Below are 20,399 nucleotides of genomic sequence, written 5' to 3' on the forward strand. Positions count from 1 at the left end.
ATACATTTTACATTTCACAATTTACACAATTTATATTTTATGTTTTACATTTTTCTTATTCATTTTACACTTTACATTCTACATTTCACATTTTATAACTTCCATTTTACATTTTGCAATTCATATTTTAAGTTTTACATTTTGTATTTTACATTCTACATTTTACATTTATATTTTAACATTTGATATTTTACATTTCACATTTGACATGTTACAATTCACATTTCAAATTTACATTTTACAATCAATATTTCACATTTCAAATTTACGTTTTACATTTTGTATTTCACATTATACATCTTGCATTTTAAATTTACAATTTACATTTTACATTTTATATTCTACATTTTACATTTCATATTTTCCATTTCACATTTTGCATTTTACGTTTTACATTTTAAATTTCACAATTGTAAAATATAAATTAATTTATATTTTACATTTTATATTCTACATTTTACATTTCACATTTTGCATTTTATATTTTACAATTTTCAATTTACATTTTACTTTTTATATTCTACATTTTACATTTCGCATTCTGTATTTTACAATTTACATTATGGAAAATATTCTACATTTTACATTTCACATTTTGTAATTTACAATTTACCTTTTACATTTTATATTCTACATTTTATATTTCACATTCTATATTTTACAATTTACATTTTATATTCTACATTACACAATTTTAATTTTACATTTCACAGTTTATATTTTAACTTTTACATTTCACATTTTACATTTTAAATTTTGAACTTTACATGTATATATATATATATATATATTATATATATATTACATTTCACAATTTAACATTCAGATTACACATTTATATTGTACATTTCATATTTAACCATTTATATTTTACATTTCACATTTTACAAATTATATTTTATATTTTACATTTTACAATTTATATTTTACAATTCACATTTTACATTTTACATTACACAAATCTTATTTTATATTTTACACTTTATATTATACGTTTAATTTACATTTTAAATTTTAACGTTTAGTACATTTCATACTTTAAAATTCCAATTACACCTTTATATTGTACATTTTACATCTCACATTTCATATTTAACAATTTATATTTTACATTTCACATTTTCAATTCACATCGTACAATTTATATTTTACATTTTACATTCTGCATTTATAATTTACATTCTACATTTTTCATTTTACATATTTTTTAAATTCAATTTACATTTTACATTTTACATATATTTTATATACAATTTACATCCCACATTTTACATATCTCATTTCCCAATTCATATTTTGCATTTATATAATCACATTTATATATTTACATTCACATCTATATATTTACATTTTACATTTATATTTACATTTTACATTTATTTTTTACTTTTAGTTTCATGTTTTTCTATTTTCGAATTCAAATTTGGCGGTTACTTTGGTGGGCATATTTTTGTACCTAACTTCATACTTCATCTTGTTTATGTTGTGACAGATGACAGTTTTCATTAATTGAGTCTTCATAAAGCTTTGAAAAAATTATATTATTAAATATATATAAATAACTTATATATTATAGCAAATAACTTTGCATATATAAATAATTTATTGATACAAACAGGCGTAATAAGTGTGCTTTAGTTTGCAAGTTCTTTTTGGACGTTTTGTGTTGATTTTCTAAATAAGCATCATGAATATAACAATTGAGAGAAAAAAGACAGAATATGCAGGACTTCCAAAAAGTTGGCCAAAAGAAGAGGCTTTCAGAAAAGCTGGGATCTCCGCTGGAAAAGTTGACGTGTATTACAGGTTTTAATAATGTTTTAGATCTTAGCTATTTATAACATTACTCAGAAACATACCACAAGAATGTTTTTGTAACATTTTATCAAATATAAATAAACTAAGATCTTAAACATTTGTATTATCAATTTGTATCAAAACCACTGTTAATTGTTATTTATTATTTTAGTCGTAGTGCAAGAGCTGATGCATCTTTAGTCCCACCGATTCGACAAACTGCTTCTATTTTCAAACAACCCGTTACAGTTTTCAAAACACAAGAGGGTAAAGTGAAGACTGATTTGAAGCACGGTTGTCAGGATAAACCGAAACAATTGTTTTGGGAGAAAAGATTAGAGGTAACCTAATAGAAGATTTATACACTATTTTATATCTTTTGTACCTATGGTTTTTGTCTCAAGGGTTTAAAGCTTGTGATCTTGACGGTACAGCGTTAGGACCTGTAGAACTCCCCAAAGGTCTCAAAGCAGTTGGACCACACGTTTCTGAAAGCACCTTATACAATCGTTAGCTACAGCACTTCATGTTTCTGGACAGCCTGTCACAGGTAATATTACATCTCTTAATGTACTTAAAATTATCTATATTATTGTTTTTTCTTTTCCCAGGGCAACGGGCAGTAAGTCAGCCCTGGGTACTAATCCTGGTGTCTTTTTAAACCCAGAACAACCGCTGGTCCAAGCTATAAGCGTTGCTGATGAAGATATTCGCAGACAAGAAGACAGAGTGATGCTGGCGAGGCGCAGATTGCAAGATGCTATAAGAATGTAGGATTTTGAAATGCTATAAGAATGTAGGATTTTGAAATGTAAAGGTTAATTTTAAATTATATTTATGACATTTAGTTTTAATCTTATATAAGTGAGTATGTATGCTATGGTAATAAATATAGACTGATTCTTTGTACGGTCAAGTTTATAATGATGAAATGTTTATATTATTATATATAAACTACATTTCATGATGTTTGTCTCGAATGGACTCCTAAATTGCTGAACTGATTTTAAAATACGATTGAGACGATTACGATTTTTATCATTTAAAGCATCTTTTCATAATGCTTAATAAGATTTTAAATACTGAAATTTTATGTTAAAGAAATAACTATTATTTTTCTGAAGTGAAACTATTTACTGAACTCTATAAGATAAACTCTGTTAAAAAGGCTTACAATTTAATTTGGGTTGCATCTTTTTATTATGATTTATGAAAAGAGAAATCCAAATTTATATTTTGCATTTGTTAATATTTTAGTTCTATATTTTCAATATTTTGTATTTATATTTTTCGCGCAATTTTCATTCAGTCTACAAGATTTTCAGATACTCTACACCATTTTTAGACAATCTACTACATTTTCAAACAATCTACAACATTTCTAAACAATTTACAAGATTTTTAAATAATTTACAACATTATCAGACAATTTACAATATTTTCAGACCATCTATAACATTTTTAAACAATTTACAATATTTTCAGACTAACTACAACATTTTCGGACAATCTACTACATTTTCAAATATTCTACTACATTTTTCAGATAATTTTCAATATTTTCAGGCAATCTACAACATTTTCAGATAATTTACAGCGTTTTTAGACTATCTACAACATTATCAGACAATCACAGACAATTTTTACATTTTTAGACAATTCATAACTTTTTTTTTAAATAATTTACAACATTTTCAGATAATCTACAACATTATAAGACCATCTATTACATTTGTAAACAATTTACTATATTTTTTGATAATTCACAATATTTTCAGACACTCTACAATATTTTTAGACTGTCTATAATTTTAGGCAATTTTTAGGCAAATAATTTACAACATTTTCAGTCAGTTTGCAACATTTTCAGACTATCTACTACATTTTCAGGCGATCATGTATATTTTTAGACGTTTTTTTTACATGTTCAGACAATCTACGATATTTTCAGATAGTTCAAGACATTTATAGACAATATAAAATAACTTTAGACCATTAATAACATTATTTAGACTTATCATTTTCAGGCAACTTCATATTCAGACAATTAACAGCATTTACAAATAATTTGCAACATTTTCAGACAAGTTTATATTCATACAATTTACAACTTTTTCAAGCAACTTTATATTCAGACAACTCGCAACACTTTCAATTAATTTGCAACATTTTCAGATAACTTTATATTCAGACAATTAATAACATTTTCAAATACTTTACAACAATTTAAGACAACTATTATATTCAGACAATTTACAACATTTTCCAATAATTTACAATTTTTGAAGACAACTATTATATGAAGACAATTCACAACATTTTTAAATCATTTACAACATTTTCAGACAACTATTATATTCAGACAATTTGCAATATTTTCGAATAATTTACAACATTTTCAGACAACTTTATATTCAGACAATTTATAACATATTCAGAATATCTACATACAACACTATTAAACAATAACAGACAATTTTTACATTTTTAGACAGTTTATTACATTTTCAGACAAATTAAGACATTTTTATAAAAATAACAATTTTTTTAAAATATTTTCAAATAAATTACAAATTTTTCGAATCATTTTATAACATATTTGGACAATCAACAACATATTCAGACAATCTACCAAACTTTCTCAGACATTAATTGTAAGTTTTCTCCTTGAATGTAAAAACAAACACTTTTTTAAGAACTTTAGATTTTTTTTAACTTTCCGTAGGGTAGTTATAGTAATGGGTCCAAAATCGAAAATGAAGATTTTTGCATTTCTTGACGTTTTGAAGGTTTCTGAACATTTTAAGGCATACCTCAGAAAAAATGGATGTGTGTGTGTGTTTTGTTTGTCCGCATTTTTTCGTCCACGTTTTTGAGCGCACGGATCAACCGATTTGAATGGTTTAAAAAACATTCGATCCCTATTGATAGGGAGATGTGCTGATTAGTTTTTGGCAAAGGCAGGTCCAGCCGTTGCGGAAATACGGAGCAAAGAGTGCAGAAAATAGAAATCGAGTTTTTGAGAGAACGGAGTATTCGATTTGAATGATCTAAAAAACATTCAGTTTATAATAATTGGCAGAAGAGGTGATTAGTTTTTGGCAAAGACAGGTCTAGCCATTTTGAAGATACAGAGCTCAATATGCAAAAAAATGGCAGTTTTTGAGCGAACTAAGCGTCCGATTTGAATTATTTAAAAAACTTTCTGCTTGTTTCAACAAAATAGTTTTTTTTTTCAAAAAAATTTTTTTTGTATATTGTAAATAATTCAGAATTTGATTTTAATTCTGACTAAAGTTCTAATATTCTTTAAATAAACAAATAATTCAAACTTTGCAATTCAGTTTATATAATTCTTATACAGTATTTATAATAATTAATTTGAAAATATTTAATAGTCCTCGAACATTTTGTTAAGGTACGGGAAGTTCCAGCAATTTGCCCTAAGGCACGATGCCATGCACCCCACTAGTTGTTTTTATAATACCTCATTGTCTATAGTATTCAAACAATAAATCCTTACACACTTAAAATGAAGTATTCGATTTTTTTTATTCTCTAGAAATTGTTCAGAATATACCTTACTTAGCAAAACAACGTCTACTGGGTCAGCAAGTATATATAAATTATCTAAAACGCCCTTTGTACTTCAATATTGTGATAACAACTATTCCTTAATAATTTTTATATTGACCTCCTACTATATTTATCAAAAATAATATTCATCTAATCTTCATATACCTTTAACTAATTGTATTACTATTATCCTTTCTCCCCCAGTACATCCCTGCCAGTATTACCAGATCCTCTCATTCAACCCTGCATAGTGTTGCCAGATCAGGAACAAACACTCTTGAAGGGCGCCTAGAAAGGACATCTGTCCCTCTGTTCCTTTGACAGCGCATGCTCTTCGGCAGTCCGAGGATGGCGTTCGGCTTGGTAAGCCAATGATATAATAAATAGTCAAATAAATGGTTAAAACTCCTTTAACAAACAGTTATAAATGGTGAAATAGTAATAATAGATAGTGTATTAGTATCCTTTAAGTGGATTTTTAAAATAGTTTGTTTACTAAATGTGTGCAAAAATACAATGAAATGCTTACCGACGTCGACGAGGTATGCTAAAAGTAAATGTCGATTTGTTTTTATTGCGAAATCTGCTAATGGAGTTTTTGGAAGTTTCGGAGGATGTCGAAGATGATTTTGCGAAATTTAAAAGGTATTTAATTTGTTTTTGTTGTTGCTTTTGATTTAAGAAGGATTTTACAATTGTAAAATGTTTTATTCGATGATGGCTTCTAGTATTCAGTTGTATATATGTTTTATATATTGTTAAAATTTTATCAAAATTGGTGATTTATTTTGTTCAAAATGGAATGTGTGCGTTGAACACTTTTTCTTAAAAATTATTATTACTTGTAATTAATTGTTAATTTGTTGTGTCGTTTTATTATTTGTTTGCCTCAAGGCAAGTTGCACAATTTTACGTGTAAACTAGTTGAATTGGTATTTTGCCTTGAGGCAAGTTACATGAACTTCCTGATATGTGTAAATAATCGACTTAATCAATAAAAAATAAATTAATTTATGAGTCATCAAAAGTATTCCAATTGAATTTATTACACATAATTGAAAACGAACGAACACGTTAACTCTCGGAATATTTTATAAAAGCAAATTTTCACAATTCAATAATTTTTATAATTGAATCAGTTTCCGTAGGACTTTAATGGTTTAGTATGTTCATTAAAACCAAGTACTCTATCGTTATACCAAGGTAATTGTCTATTTTTAATTTTAACAAACGTTAAAAAATTGCTCGTTTTCTTAAAATTTGGTGAATTTTTAAAATTAAACTACTTGTCGTAAGGGCGTAATATTTCAATAAGTTGTATAAGACAGTGGTAGATATCGCCAAAAAAAGTTCCATAAAAATCGGTTTAATTTTTTTTTTAAACAGTTAGTTACAATAAAATGGCTCGGTAGATTTATATTAAATTATTTAATATCTTTCGAACAGTTTTTGATTTTTTAAAATCGATTCGGTAGTTTAAGCTTAAATGTGGACGAAAAGTTTAACACCTTTTTCCAAATTACAAAGAAACGGCTTGGTAGATCATCACACAAAACTGACAAACGATAGTCCTCATTGAGATACATCAAATGGCTTTAAAACTGTTAAAATCGGTCCAGCCGTTTTTGAGAAAACGTCGATCGAAGTCCTAATTTTGACAAATGCCAAAAAACGATACTAAATTTTGCAAACTTTGAAGAATTTCTGAAATTAAAAGACTTGTCGTAGGGCCGTAATATTTTAGTATGATCTACAAGACTATGGTTTCTACCGTCTAAAAAAAATCATAGAAATAGGGGATTTTTTTTAAAAAAAACTTTATTACAAGAAAACGGCCCGGCCGATCTTTACCAAAAACTAATAAGCACGATTCCCAACCAATATCTATCGAACGGTTTTTTAATTTTCAAAATCGATTCAGAATTTTACCTTATATCCACGTCTTCCCAAAACGTCTGAACCGATTTTAAAAGTTTAAGCCATTCGATGTATCTCGATGAGGACTATGCAGTTTTGCACAAAGATCAACCAAGCCGTTTCTTTGTAAAAAGCAGAAAAGTGAAAAAAAATCGTCGACGGCTTAGATTCATTAAAATCGCCTAACCACTTTATAATCTTCCCTAAGGAGAAATTTATATTTTTGCTAAACAAATCCGATTTGTGTTCAGCTTAGATTCTGTTTAGAATTAAATTAAATTTCTGATTAGAACAGTTCAAACACGCGATCAAACTCCTGTGATAAATTTTTATGATTCAACCTTTTATCGTAGGCCTATAATATTTTAATAAGTCATGTCCTACAAAGTTTCATCAAAATTGTCAAAAAAAATTTTCAACATTTAATTACAAAGAAACGGACCGGCTCATCTTCACCGAAAACTAATCAGTATCTTTTCGAACCAATATCTTTCGAACAGTTTTTGAGTTTTTAAAATCGATTCAAGATTGTGGGTTAAAACGTGAGCGAAAAATTTTGTAATTTTGTGCTAATTACAAAGAAACGGCTCGGCCGATCGTCGCACAAAACTGAGAAACGATAGTCCTCATCGAGTTACATCGAATGGCTTTTACATTTTTAAAATCGGTCCAGCAGTTTTTAGAGAAAATATCGTTGAAATGTGAAAAATAGTCTGACATGCACTCACATAAATTTATAATTCTTATGAAAACTTTCATAAGAGATTATCCCATAGAAAATCGTTTCTGATGATTCTGTTAAAAATATATTATAGAAAATTTCATATGCGGGCAAACGATGGATTCTAATCCGAATTTAATGGGAATCTGTCTACGGAATTGATGTACTGGCATAGAAAAATAAAAGTAGTTTTTCTAAGAACTATATTTATTTTTTTCTATGGAAAAAGTAGATAACACTATTTTGAAATATGCAATTTGATAAAATTGGCAAATTTGTAACGTTGGCTCATTTTTATTTATATTTATCAACTTTTGTTTTCCTTAGTTGATACAAATATACTTGTAAAGTTTTCTTGAAACATTTGAACAAAATTAAATAAATTGTTAATTTGTATATTCTATTTAGAAACGAATTTGCTTGTCCCATTCCCAACCGGTAGGCTAAATGTGCTCTCAACCTGGAACTAGGCTTCGTTTTAGGTTAAAATGTAATGAGCCGTACTGGTTGCCTCTAATTTTGATAAATAAAAAACATTATTTTACATAATATTTCTACATAACCTTATATCTAAAGTATGGAACAATATAAGCAAAATTTTTAATATTTACTGTATATTTTTGTTCTAATTTTACATTTTATGTGTTCAATTTAATCTTTATCTGGCGTGGGTGTGACACCCACTTCTAATCCATAAGGCTTAGGAAAGGAAACATATTTCATATTATACATATATATATATATATATATATATATATATATTAATATGTACGATGAAAATTTAATTAACATTTCTCCCTACATTTAATCATCAAGAATATTTCCTAATAATATTATCCCTGGAAGTCTCTCTAGAAATCTCTGACATTATAATATGCTAAACGCCAAATTGAACTTTGAAATTATTATCTTAATGCTTAATGCAAATTAGATATGGATAATGTTAAGATCTTATTAATTAATTAATTTGATAAGATGCGATATGAATTTATTAGATTCATTAAGATACATTAGGGCTATGAATATATTTTAATAATTGTAATAGACTTTGCTCGAAAGATAAAAGATAAAAGAAAAAAAAATTTATAATTAGAATTTATTAGTAATATTAACTATTTCAATTTTGCAGTCAAATGCCTTAAATATAAATAAATGTGAAAGACTAGTTTAATAGATTACTCAATTTTTGTGAAATTATGATACCTTTCAATATAAATATTTATTTTACCATAATTTGTTATATGAAGAAGTTTTAGCTAGTTTATTTAATTACATAACTCTTAAAAAATTATTTAGTTTAGTTTATTAGTTTGTTATATCATTAATGGTATTAGATCTATAAACGATTAAATTCTTGTGTTTAATAACGTTTATAAAGTACACCGAGTTACTGTGTGGACTTGGGATATTAGAGAATATTAAAATATAGTTATTTTTGTACAAATTTACCGAATATTTTATCAGCATTAGATAAATGGTTTCAAAGTTACAAGAAATGTTATAAATAAATGCACCACAATATATATACAAACAGTACAACAGACTAAAAATGTTGTCATATGTAAAAATGCTTCAGTCTTCATTATTTATTTTTTAAAAATACATTGGTAACATTTACTAATGTAACAAATATTGCCAATCATTACAATCCATTTTATAAGCTGAGTCAGTAATGCTAAAGGAGCTTTTGTTTTTGAAACAAAAAAATCGGAATAAAATTGTCAAAGTCAACAGTTTCCAAAAAACCTTTTCCAAAAAATAACTTCCACCCCGATATTTGTAAACTACTCTTCGAGACCTTTCAAATGATACCCCACATGCATTTTCAACATGCAAAAATTTTTTGGCCCGTTGTACTATTTATAGTATGTCATACTATAAACAAAACAAAGGGCCAAAAAGTTTTTGTATGGTAAAAATGCATGTGGGGTATCATTTTAAAGGTCTCGACGAGCATATTAAGGATATAGTGGTAAAATTTATTCGATGAAAATGGTTTTCTCGAAATTATTAATTTTGACAATACTCACGAAAATAGTTATTTTGCAACAATTATATTTGTCTGGGTTTCTATCATACTTATATTTACCACAATATTTTCAAAATGCTTGTTGAGACCTTTCAAATGATACCCCACATGCATTTTTACCATATAAATTTTTTTGGCCCGTTGTACTAATTATAGTATAAGTCGTACTATAAACAGTACGAAAGGCCAAAGAAGTTGATATATGGTAATAATGCATGTGGAGTATCATTTAAAAGATCTCGACGAGCATATTAAAAATATCGTGCAAAAATTTATTTTTTGAAAATGTTTTTCTCGAAATTATTAATCCTGACAATTCTCACACAAATAGTCATTTTGCAACAATTATTTGTTTGTGTTTTTATCATATTTACCACTAATTTCTAACTATTTTTTTTGACCGTACTTATTTCTCTTTTTCATAACATATTTAAAAATTATAATTTGGATCTGAAATTCTATCTGGAAAGTTTAGTTTTTAAAACGAAAAAATGTACTAAGTATTTCCAAAATTAATAATTTCCCGAAAACCTTTTTCAAAAAATAACTTTTACCGCGATATTCGTAAACTACTCTTCGAGACCTTTCAAATGATACCCCACATGCATTTTTACCATATGGAAACTTTTCTGGCCCGTTGTACAATTTATAGTCGTACTATAAACAGTACGAAAGGCCAAAAAAGTTTATATATGGTAAAAATGCATGTGGGGTATCATTTGAAAGGTCTCGAAGAGCATATTAAGAATGTCGTGGTAAAATTTAATTTATGAAAAAAGTTTTCTCAATTTATTAATTTTGACAATAGTCACAAAAATAGTCATTTTGCATTATATATTTATTTGTGTTTCTATCATACTTAAATTTATCACAATAATTTTGAAATGCTCGTCGAGACCTTTCAGATGATACCCCACATGCATTTTTACCATATGAAAACTTTTTGGCCCGTTGTACTATTTATAGTACAAGTTTACTATAAACAGTACAACGGCCCGAAAAAGTTCTTGTATGGTAATAAAAATGCATGTGGGGTATCATTTGAAAGGTCTCGACGAGTATATTAAGAATATCGAGGTAAAATTTATTTTATGAAAATATTTTTCTCGAATTTATTAATTTTGACAATATTCGGCCATTTTTTTTGTTTTAAAATGAAAAACTTACTGTTACTATCATATTTACTGTAATTTGCAAATAATTCTGTGCGACATTTTCACTTATACTGTGCTTAGCTTGTCGGCATTTTCAAATTTTTCAATAGTTTTCACAAAATTGGAATTATTAGCATTAATTAAATACAATGGCAAATGTTTTAGGAAATTTTATAACACGCTTTCAGGTATTTTTTTTCCGATGGCTAGGATTTTATCCGAAACGTACAGAATTTATGTAATATACATATTTATATATAATTTACAATTTATAATTAAATTTTTCTATTTTCCAGATAATTGGCAGTAGCTCTCTCTCCTTTTATCTGCCTGCAGTGCAACTAACTAGCAACTGATCTTCAGTTTCAACTTCAACTTTAACTTTAACTGTCCTTCACTGTTCTAAACCTCTTCAGAAGGTCCTCATCGTAAACTTACCTAATTCTCTAACGTTCTAATTAATTCCAAAGGAATCCTTCCTCAAGTGGTAACAGAATCTACAGGAACAAGCTGGTAACTTATTTGAGATTGACCAATTTTGAGATAGATAGTCGACTTGAAGGGTTACTGGAAACAAAAATATGAAAATAATAATTGGGATCTAATGTACTAAGTGGTTCCAATTTTAGTCTAGATTTAAAACCACGAAGTACAAGAGAAGGTTCTGGTTCTTGGAAATTCCAATGGAATCCTTCCTCAAGTGGTAACAGAATCTCCAGGAACAAGCTGGTAACTTATTCGAGATTGACCAAATTTGAGATAGATAGTCGACTTGAAGGGTTACTGGAAACAAAAAGAAGGAATTGATTGAGTGGCTGCAATTTTAGCCTAGAAGTTTTTGGATTTGAAACCAAGAGGTACAAGAGAAGTTTCTGGTTCAGTAATTTGGAAGAATTCTCAACAATTTACTGTTCTCAATTGGTATTAAAGAGTGTCGGATGACTTGGATGGTGATCAATTTTAGCAACTGACAAGAAAGCAAATGAAAGTAGAAGTACTTTCTTGATCTATTTGTACAAGGAGTGCATTTGACATATTTTTCAACATTGAAGGATCTTCCTGGTGGTCAAAGTTCTAATTAATTCCAAAGGAATCCTTTCTCAAGTGGTAACAGAATCTCCAGGAACAAGCTGGAAACTTATACGAGATTGACCAATTTTGATATAGATAGTCGACTTGAAGGGTTACTGGAAACAAAAATAAGGAATTGATTGATTGATTGATTGATTGTTGATGAAATTTTAGCCTAGAAGTTTTTGGATTTAAAACCAAGAGGTAAAAGACAAGTTGGTGGTTCCTGGATTGGATGAAATTTCACTAATTTACTTTGCTCAATTGGTATCAAAAAATGCTGGATGAGTTGGCTGCAATTTTAGCCTAGAAGTTTTTGGATTTGAAACCAAGAGGTACAAGAGAAGTTTCTGGTTCAATAATTTGGAAGAAGTCTCACCAATTTACTTTGCTCAATTGGAATAAAAGAATGTTGGGTGACTTTTGGTGTTATTTGCCTAATTTTTGAATTATTACTTGGATGATGATTAGTTTTATTAACTGACAAGAAAGCAAATGAAAGTAGAAGTAGATTGTCATACCTTTCAATACAAAAGGTTTTTCCTGGTGACCAAGAATCTGCACTTTCTTGCACCTAAAATAGTCCCTGACTACAATTAAAGTTAGCCACTGAAATTGACCTGGTGTTACCAAAAAGTTAACGTTTACCAAGTTCTACAATTTGTATTCCTACATAGTTGATTTCCACAAACTGATTATTACTGAGTCAATTATTACCAGTGTTTTTGTGTAGTGTAAGTTGTGTTTCCACAAATTCTGGTGTATTTTTACCCATTGGTGGTGTGTGTGAGAGACGAAGGATTCAGGGTCCCTCGTGGCGGACGATGACGACGTCATGAAGAGGAGTGGCGGACGTGCTGACACGCCATCATGGTCGACAGGGATTTTTTGCAACTGGACGACGCCTCTGCTGGTGGTTGCGATCGCTGTTTTTGCGGCACCAGGTAGGATAAAAGATTTTTTCATTTTATTTTTTTTTTTTTTATTTTTTTTTATTTATTTCTTATAACCAATCTGAACCTTGGGTTCAATGAGGTTATTTGCTGACGGGTACAGGGTTTTTGGAAATTCCCCCAGTGGAGAATTTATATAAATATACATTTACATAATATTACATAAATATTTTGATTGTTAATTTATTAAATCTTGCGGCCACTTTCTTTTTAATCTTCTTATAGGTACTTGTTTTAGCAGGTCTTTTATTAGAGTGTTTATATAGTACTCGCTCTTTTGATGATATTTCGTACTTCTCTCCTTGATAACTTCCTATTTTATTGAATAAAAATAATATTGTCGTTTGTGTTCTAAAGAAGTACAAAGGGAGCATTTTTAATAGAATTTTAATTTTAAAATATTATTGAGGCGATTTTTGATACTACCAAGATCATTTTCAGAGTATCCAGAACATTTTCAAAATATCCGAAACATTTTTATACTGTCGAGGAAATTTTTATATTACCTAGACAATTTTCAAAATATCCAAAAAAATGTACACTGCCGTGGCAGTTTTTATGGTGTGTAGGCACTTTTTATACTATCTAGGCAATTTTTAGACACTCGAGACTACTTATATGCTATAGAAAATATTTATGTACTATCAAAACAATTTTCAGATTTTTTTAGAACCTTTTTATACTATTATAACACATTTATAATATACTATTCTACATATTTATAGTATTGAGGCAATTTTCATAGTAAAGACAATTTTTGATACTATATAGAATATTTTTGATACTGTCGAGACTATTTTTGATACTATCTAGACTATTTTTGATACTGTCCAGAAATTTTTTATAATACAGACATTTTTTCATATTATAGAGACATTTTTATACTGTTCAGATTTTTTTTATACTTTAGAGACTATTTTTGATACTTCTGAGACAATTTTAAGACTGTCTAGAACATTCTTATACCGTTCAGAACATTTTATTTTATACTATCAAGAACATTTTATACCGTTCAGAATATTTTATACTATCGAGAACATTTTTATACTATCATTTATACTATTCTACATATTTATAGTATCGAGGCAACTTTTATAGTAAAGACTATTTTTTATAGTATCTAGACTATTTTTGATACTATTTGAACTATTTTTGATACTGTCGAGACTATTTTTATACCGCCGAGATTAATTTTGATACTGTAGGGACTATTTTTGATACTGTCAAGACTATTTTTAGACCGCCGAGACTATTTTGATACTGTCGAGACTATTTTCATACCGCTTAGACTATTTTTATACCGTCGAGACTATTTTTGACACCGCTGAAACTTTTCTTTACCGCTTATACTATTTTTGATACTGCCGAGATTATTTTTGATATTAGCCTAGACAATTTTTATACCGGGGAGACTATTTTTGGTACCGCCGAGACTATTTTTGATACTAGTTGGACTATTTTTAATACTATTTGGACTGTTTTAGATACTATTTGGACTATCTTTGATACTGCCGAGACTTTTTTTATTGCTTATACTATTTTTGATACTGCCGAGACTACTTTTGATATTGGCCTAGACAATTTTTATACCGGGGAGACTATTTTTGTTACAAGCAAGACTATTTTCGGTACTGGCGAGTCTATTTTTGATACTCCCGAGTCTATTTTTGATACTGCCGAGACTATTTTTATACCATTGAGACTATTTTAACACTGTCGAGACTGTAGTTGATACTGACGATATTTTTTTCAAAATAGTATTTTCATTTCATAATTTTCAAAATAGCCTCTTCATTTCAATAAAAACAATTGTTAACCTATTGTGTCTATTGTATTTATTGGTCTCTATATATCGCGGTACAAATGATATAATAATAGTGTGATAATTCTGATGTTCTTATAGCGCGCTTCCCATAAAACGCCATAGGCGGTTTCCGTAGAACGCGCTACGAATTAGCCTGTTTTGTAAGTTAAAACCGAGTTTCTTGTAACTCACCGCGTTATAGGAGGGTTATAAGTATCTTCAAATCTAAATTTGGTGTAGGTCAAAAAGAAATTCCCTGGCATATTACATCTCATATAACATTTCGCCCATATATTTTGTCGCAGCAGTCGCAGAAGTCGGAGTCGGAGTCGTTATCTCATGAAATTACATTACCGAGAGACGTTATTTTCAGTATTTTCAGTTTCAGTTATTTTCCGTTTTTACAAACGATAAAAGCAGTCAGGAGAGGAGATACGTTCGTTACAAATGTCACTTTTTTCGGCAATCTTTCCTTTACTTTATTTTCTATGGTAGAGACTTCTACTCCTCATCCTCCTCCCAAAAGTTCGATAAAAATCACTCATAATTTATGAACAGACGTCGGAGATTCTCCGAGGAGGAAAAATAATATTTTCTCTAACAATATTAGGCGGAATGATGAAAAAAACGAATTATTTTGTAATAATAATAATAAGGAATTGATGTTGTCTTTATGTTTGAAATGGGTGGTGGTGGCATTTAGCATTAGGCTTACAATAAGAAATTGATCGAGTAATAGTTTAATTTTATTTTACCCCTGAGATTTGTTGGATTTTTGGACATTTTATTTTGTTTTTTACATACAAACCTAAATTTTCACTTTCCAAATTTTCAAAATTTGCAATTTTTACCTATTTTTAAAATATTTTGTTAAATATTAAAAATAAAACGATATTGATTTGAGATCTTCTTAGAAAAGCTTAGAAATCTTTTTAAATGATCTAATTGTAAGATCGTTTTGGGTGATCTAAGATCTTTTTGGATGGTCTAAAATCTTTTTGGATGATTTTAATGCTTTATGAGTGATTTGAGATCATTTTGGAATGATCTGAGATCTTTTTGGGTTTTCTGAGATCTTTTTGAGTGATCTGACATCTTTTTTGATGACCTGACATATTTTTGGATAATCTAAGATCTTTTTAAAACGATCTAAGATCTTTTTGAAACGATCTAAGATCTTTTTGAAATGGTTTGAGATCTTTTTGGATGACCTGACATCTTTTTGGGATGATTTTAATGTTTTTGGCATGATTTTAGATCTTCTTGAATGATTAAAGATCTTTTTGGCTGATTTCAAGTCTTTTTGGATGATCTGAGGTCTTTTTGGAGTTTTTTTGGGTGATTAGAGGTCGTTTTGTATGATCAGAGGTCTTCTTGGGTGATCTGAGATCTTTTTGGATGATCTGAGTTTTTTTGGGTGATCTGAGATCTTTTTGGGTGATCTGAGTTTTTTTGAGTGATTTGAGGTCTCTTTGGGGTCTTCCTGAATGATCTGAGATCTTTTTGGGTGATTAGAGGTCTTCCTGGATAATCTGAGATCTTTTTGGGTGATCTGTGGTCTTTTCGGGTGATCTGAGGTCTCTCTGGGTGATCTGAGATCTTTTTGGGTGATTAGAGGTCTTCCTGGATAATCTGAGATCTTTTTGGGTGATCTGTGGTCTTTTCGGGTGATCTGAGGTCTCTTTGGGTGATTAGATGTCTTCCTGGATGGTCTGAGGATTTTTTTGGGTGATCTGAGATCTTTTTGGGTGATCTGAGGTCTTTCCAGGTGATTTGAGGTCTCTTTGGGTGATTAGATGTCTTCCTGGATGGTCTGAGGATTTTTTTGGGTGATCTGAGATCTTTTTGGGTGATCTGAGGTCTTTTTGCCGATTTCAAGTCTTTTTGGGCGATTTTAAGTCTTTTTGGTCGATTTCAAGTCTTTTTAGTCGATTTCAAGTCTTTTTAGTCGATTTCAAGTCTTTTTGGTCGATTTCAAGTCTTTTTGGTCGATTTCAAGTCTTTTTGGTTTGGGATGATTTCAGATTTGCTTTTATACACATTTTATATGTACTTTGTCCAAGTAAAAATTTATTTCGGCCATTCTAATGAAAAAAAAAATCACAATAGTAACTTCAAGTAACTAGGTGTGATTATAATTGATACATAAACAAAATGTAGTATATACATTTAAAAAAAATTCCTCATTATCCATAAAATGATATCTTCATGAATAAATCCCGTCATCTATTTACATTTTATTATCAACCTATTTTATTCTATCCGAGTGGGTTGTGGGTTTCTCTTGTTTCCCTATCGAGATGTTATCATTATAATATTTTTCCTTCGTGGGCGTTTCAAGTAGGTATATAATTTCAATAAATGTCAGAAAATACATGAATATATATGAATACAACTTGTCAACAGGCCAAATAAGGAATGGAATTATCATATTTCAACTTGTTTAATAAAATACCATGTGTATTTTTCCAGTTTTTAATATAATTATATAGATAGAGTGCGTTTAGGGATGTCGACGTCTTGTTTTTGGAACTTCAATGAATTATTAATTACAAAAGTTGGGAAATGATATCATTTGTAGGAAACTTCATTTAGATTAGTATATTTTTAAATTATACTAAGACTAAATATGTGTATGAGGCATTTTTCCTTAAGGCAAGTTGCCTGAAAATTGAACTTTTCTGAATGCTACTAGGCACCACGATTCCCATTTTAATAAACACTTGTAGTTTGAATTTTAATTATTTTTTAAAATTATTTTATTTATACGAGAATGCTGTAATTTTCATATACTATTTCTCAATATGTCTACTATGACAACAAATACTAAAATTTATATTTTTTGCATTAAAATGTCCGAAATAAATTATTTTATGAGCATATACTCGTTACTAGAATGAATAAGTTGTGTTGCAATATGTTTTTTAATAATTTTTTGAAATTATACTTTTTATACTAGGATGCTGTAATTTAAATATACTATTCTTAAACATGTCTACTTTAGCAACAAATACTAACATTAATATTTTTTGCATTAAAATGTCCGAAATAATTTATTTTGTGAACATGTACTCATTCAAATTGAAGAAAAATTGTAACTCGGTTAAATAATTTGTGAAAATTATACTATTTATACTAGATTGTTGTACTTTAAATATACTATTCTTACATATGTCTAGTATAACAACAAATACTAAATTTACTATTATTCGCATTAAAACGACCGAAAAAAATTATTTCATGAACGTATGCTCCTTAAAAGAATGAAACATTTGTGTTGCAAGGTTTTAATTATTTTTTAAACTTACACTATTTATACTAGATTGCTGCAATTTGAATATATTAATCTTAATTATGTCTACTATGACAGCAAATACTAAAATTTATATTTTTTTCTTTAAAATGTTTGCAATAAATTATTTTATAAGCGTATACCATAAACATACAACATTAGTCAATTATCTTATATAATTAGTTTCATCGGTTGCTTTTTTTTTAAATCCACGATTATTTTTATTAAGAATTTTTAAAATATAACAATAGTATTATATATTGTTAGAAAGCTGATAAAATTATCTACAAATCTGTATATAACGTCTAAAAACTTTTCAAACAAAATTAAATAAAATAAATATGTAATATTTAAAGTTTTGGTATCTAGAAGGATTTTATCGGTTAAATTTTTTTATATTTAGCACTTTTCTGTTGAGATTTTGTTTAAGTTCCCATATATTATTATATTAGGATGTCAAATATCTCCCTTCCGCTTTTTTGCTATTGGTTTATAATACAAAAAGATCTATAATTACGTATATAACGTTTTAAAACTCTTAGAACAGAATTCTTTGGAAAATAATGTTTCTTTATCATTTTGGAAGCATTTGATGCCATGGGAGCAAAAAAATCGAAAAAATCCATATTGAGAACCACTTTTATATATATATATATATATATATATATATATATATATATATGTTGATTCATATTTCGAAATTTAATCTTTTCAAATAAATCAAAAACAAATTTCTAATAATCAAACATTATTTCTTGGAATTGCGACCTAACAACGTCATTTATAATAATGACCTAATAAGGGGTATTAAATTACAAAAACACAATGTTATAAATTCTTATTACATGAATCACCTTATATATTTTGCGATATTTATATAATAATAATAGCAATAATTATAATTTATAATTACAAAAGCAATTCTGTTATCAGGTGCCAGTTTATGGTTTAATGAAAATATAAGAATTTATCGAGGTTTCTTCGAACTATGACTAATTGTGCAATTTAGTTATATATATATTAGTAAAGTAATTAGCAAAATTGCGTCTTATTTAAGATTAATCGATCTTGAAGGAAATTAAATATCACGGTTAACTATAAACCTTTATAAATCATTTTATTATTTTAAGATTTCGAAATAATTTTTTTGAATAAAATGCACTTGCTCCAATTGGACTATAATTTACATTTTTTACTGTACAGAACTATAATTTTTTAAATAATTTAAAAATTACTTTACTTTATTATAACTTCATCAAATTGCCAAAAAAAATTTAAGGCGTCAGATAAAAGTTGTTTTTATTAGGGTTTCATTTCATTGATAGATCCTTGATTTCATTTATAATAAAATTCATAATTAAAGAATTCTAATGGAAAGTATTTTTTTTAGATGCAATTTTCATAAAATTATTTGACACTATAATTTAAAAAGTACTTTACTATTTATTATGACGTCATCAAATTGCCAAAAAAATTTTAGGCGTCTAATAAAATTCGTTTTGATTTGGATTTTATTTAATTAGTTGATCCTAGATTTCATTCTTCAAATAATTCATTGTTACAGAATTCTAATGAAAATTATTCTAGTAGATACTATTTTTTTTTTTTAATTTTCAATAGAGATTTTTAAATTCAATGGAGATCAATTATTTATTAATTTGATTCTAGGAAGAAGTAAGATTTTAGGAAAAACTTATAGCAAAGGTATTTATTGGCAACTAAAAAATATTTAAGATTATATACGAATTCAAAAACGTTACGTTTTATGTAAATTATAGTTTTTATAGCAGTTAAAAAAAAGTTTAAAGAAAAATAATGTACTTATTGTAGAGATTGCTCAATTATTAGCTTAGCTAATTAGCTAGAATTAGAATTAAAATCTAAATTATTTTTGATATTCAAAAACAAATTGTTGGAAAAAAATCTTTCCTCGAAAGCAATTTTTTCGCCAATACAAGCAGAAAGTTTTTTGAATCATTCAAATCGGATGCTTAGTTATCTCAAAAACTGGCATTTTTTGCACATTTAGCTCGGCATCTACAAAACGGCTAAACCTGCCTTTGCCAAAAACTAATCACCTCTTCT

The 20,399-nt window shown here is 28.0% G+C and overlaps 1 protein-coding gene and 1 pseudogene across 1 annotated transcript in view; both read left to right on the plus strand.

Moving 5' to 3' along the window:
• Positions 1 to 1,583: 1,583 nt before the first annotated feature.
• Positions 1,584 to 5,665, plus strand: LOC113389717 (annotated as a pseudogene).
• Positions 5,666 to 12,985: 7,320 nt separating this feature from the next.
• Positions 12,986 to 20,399, plus strand: part of LOC113389718 — a 30,859-nt gene continuing 23,445 nt past the window's right edge. Inside the window, exon 1 of the mRNA XM_026626732.1 lies at positions 12,986 to 13,209. Within this exon, the coding sequence (XP_026482517.1) occupies positions 13,101 to 13,209 (109 nt within the window). The 5' untranslated portion in view covers positions 12,986 to 13,100. The remainder of the gene's footprint in view (positions 13,210 to 20,399) is intronic.

This window comes from Ctenocephalides felis, unplaced genomic scaffold, assembly GCF_003426905.1.
Source record: "Ctenocephalides felis isolate EL2017-DRISC unplaced genomic scaffold, ASM342690v1 CF-g0.4_SCAFFOLD_03573, whole genome shotgun sequence".
NCBI lineage: Eukaryota > Metazoa > Arthropoda > Insecta > Siphonaptera > Pulicidae > Ctenocephalides > Ctenocephalides felis.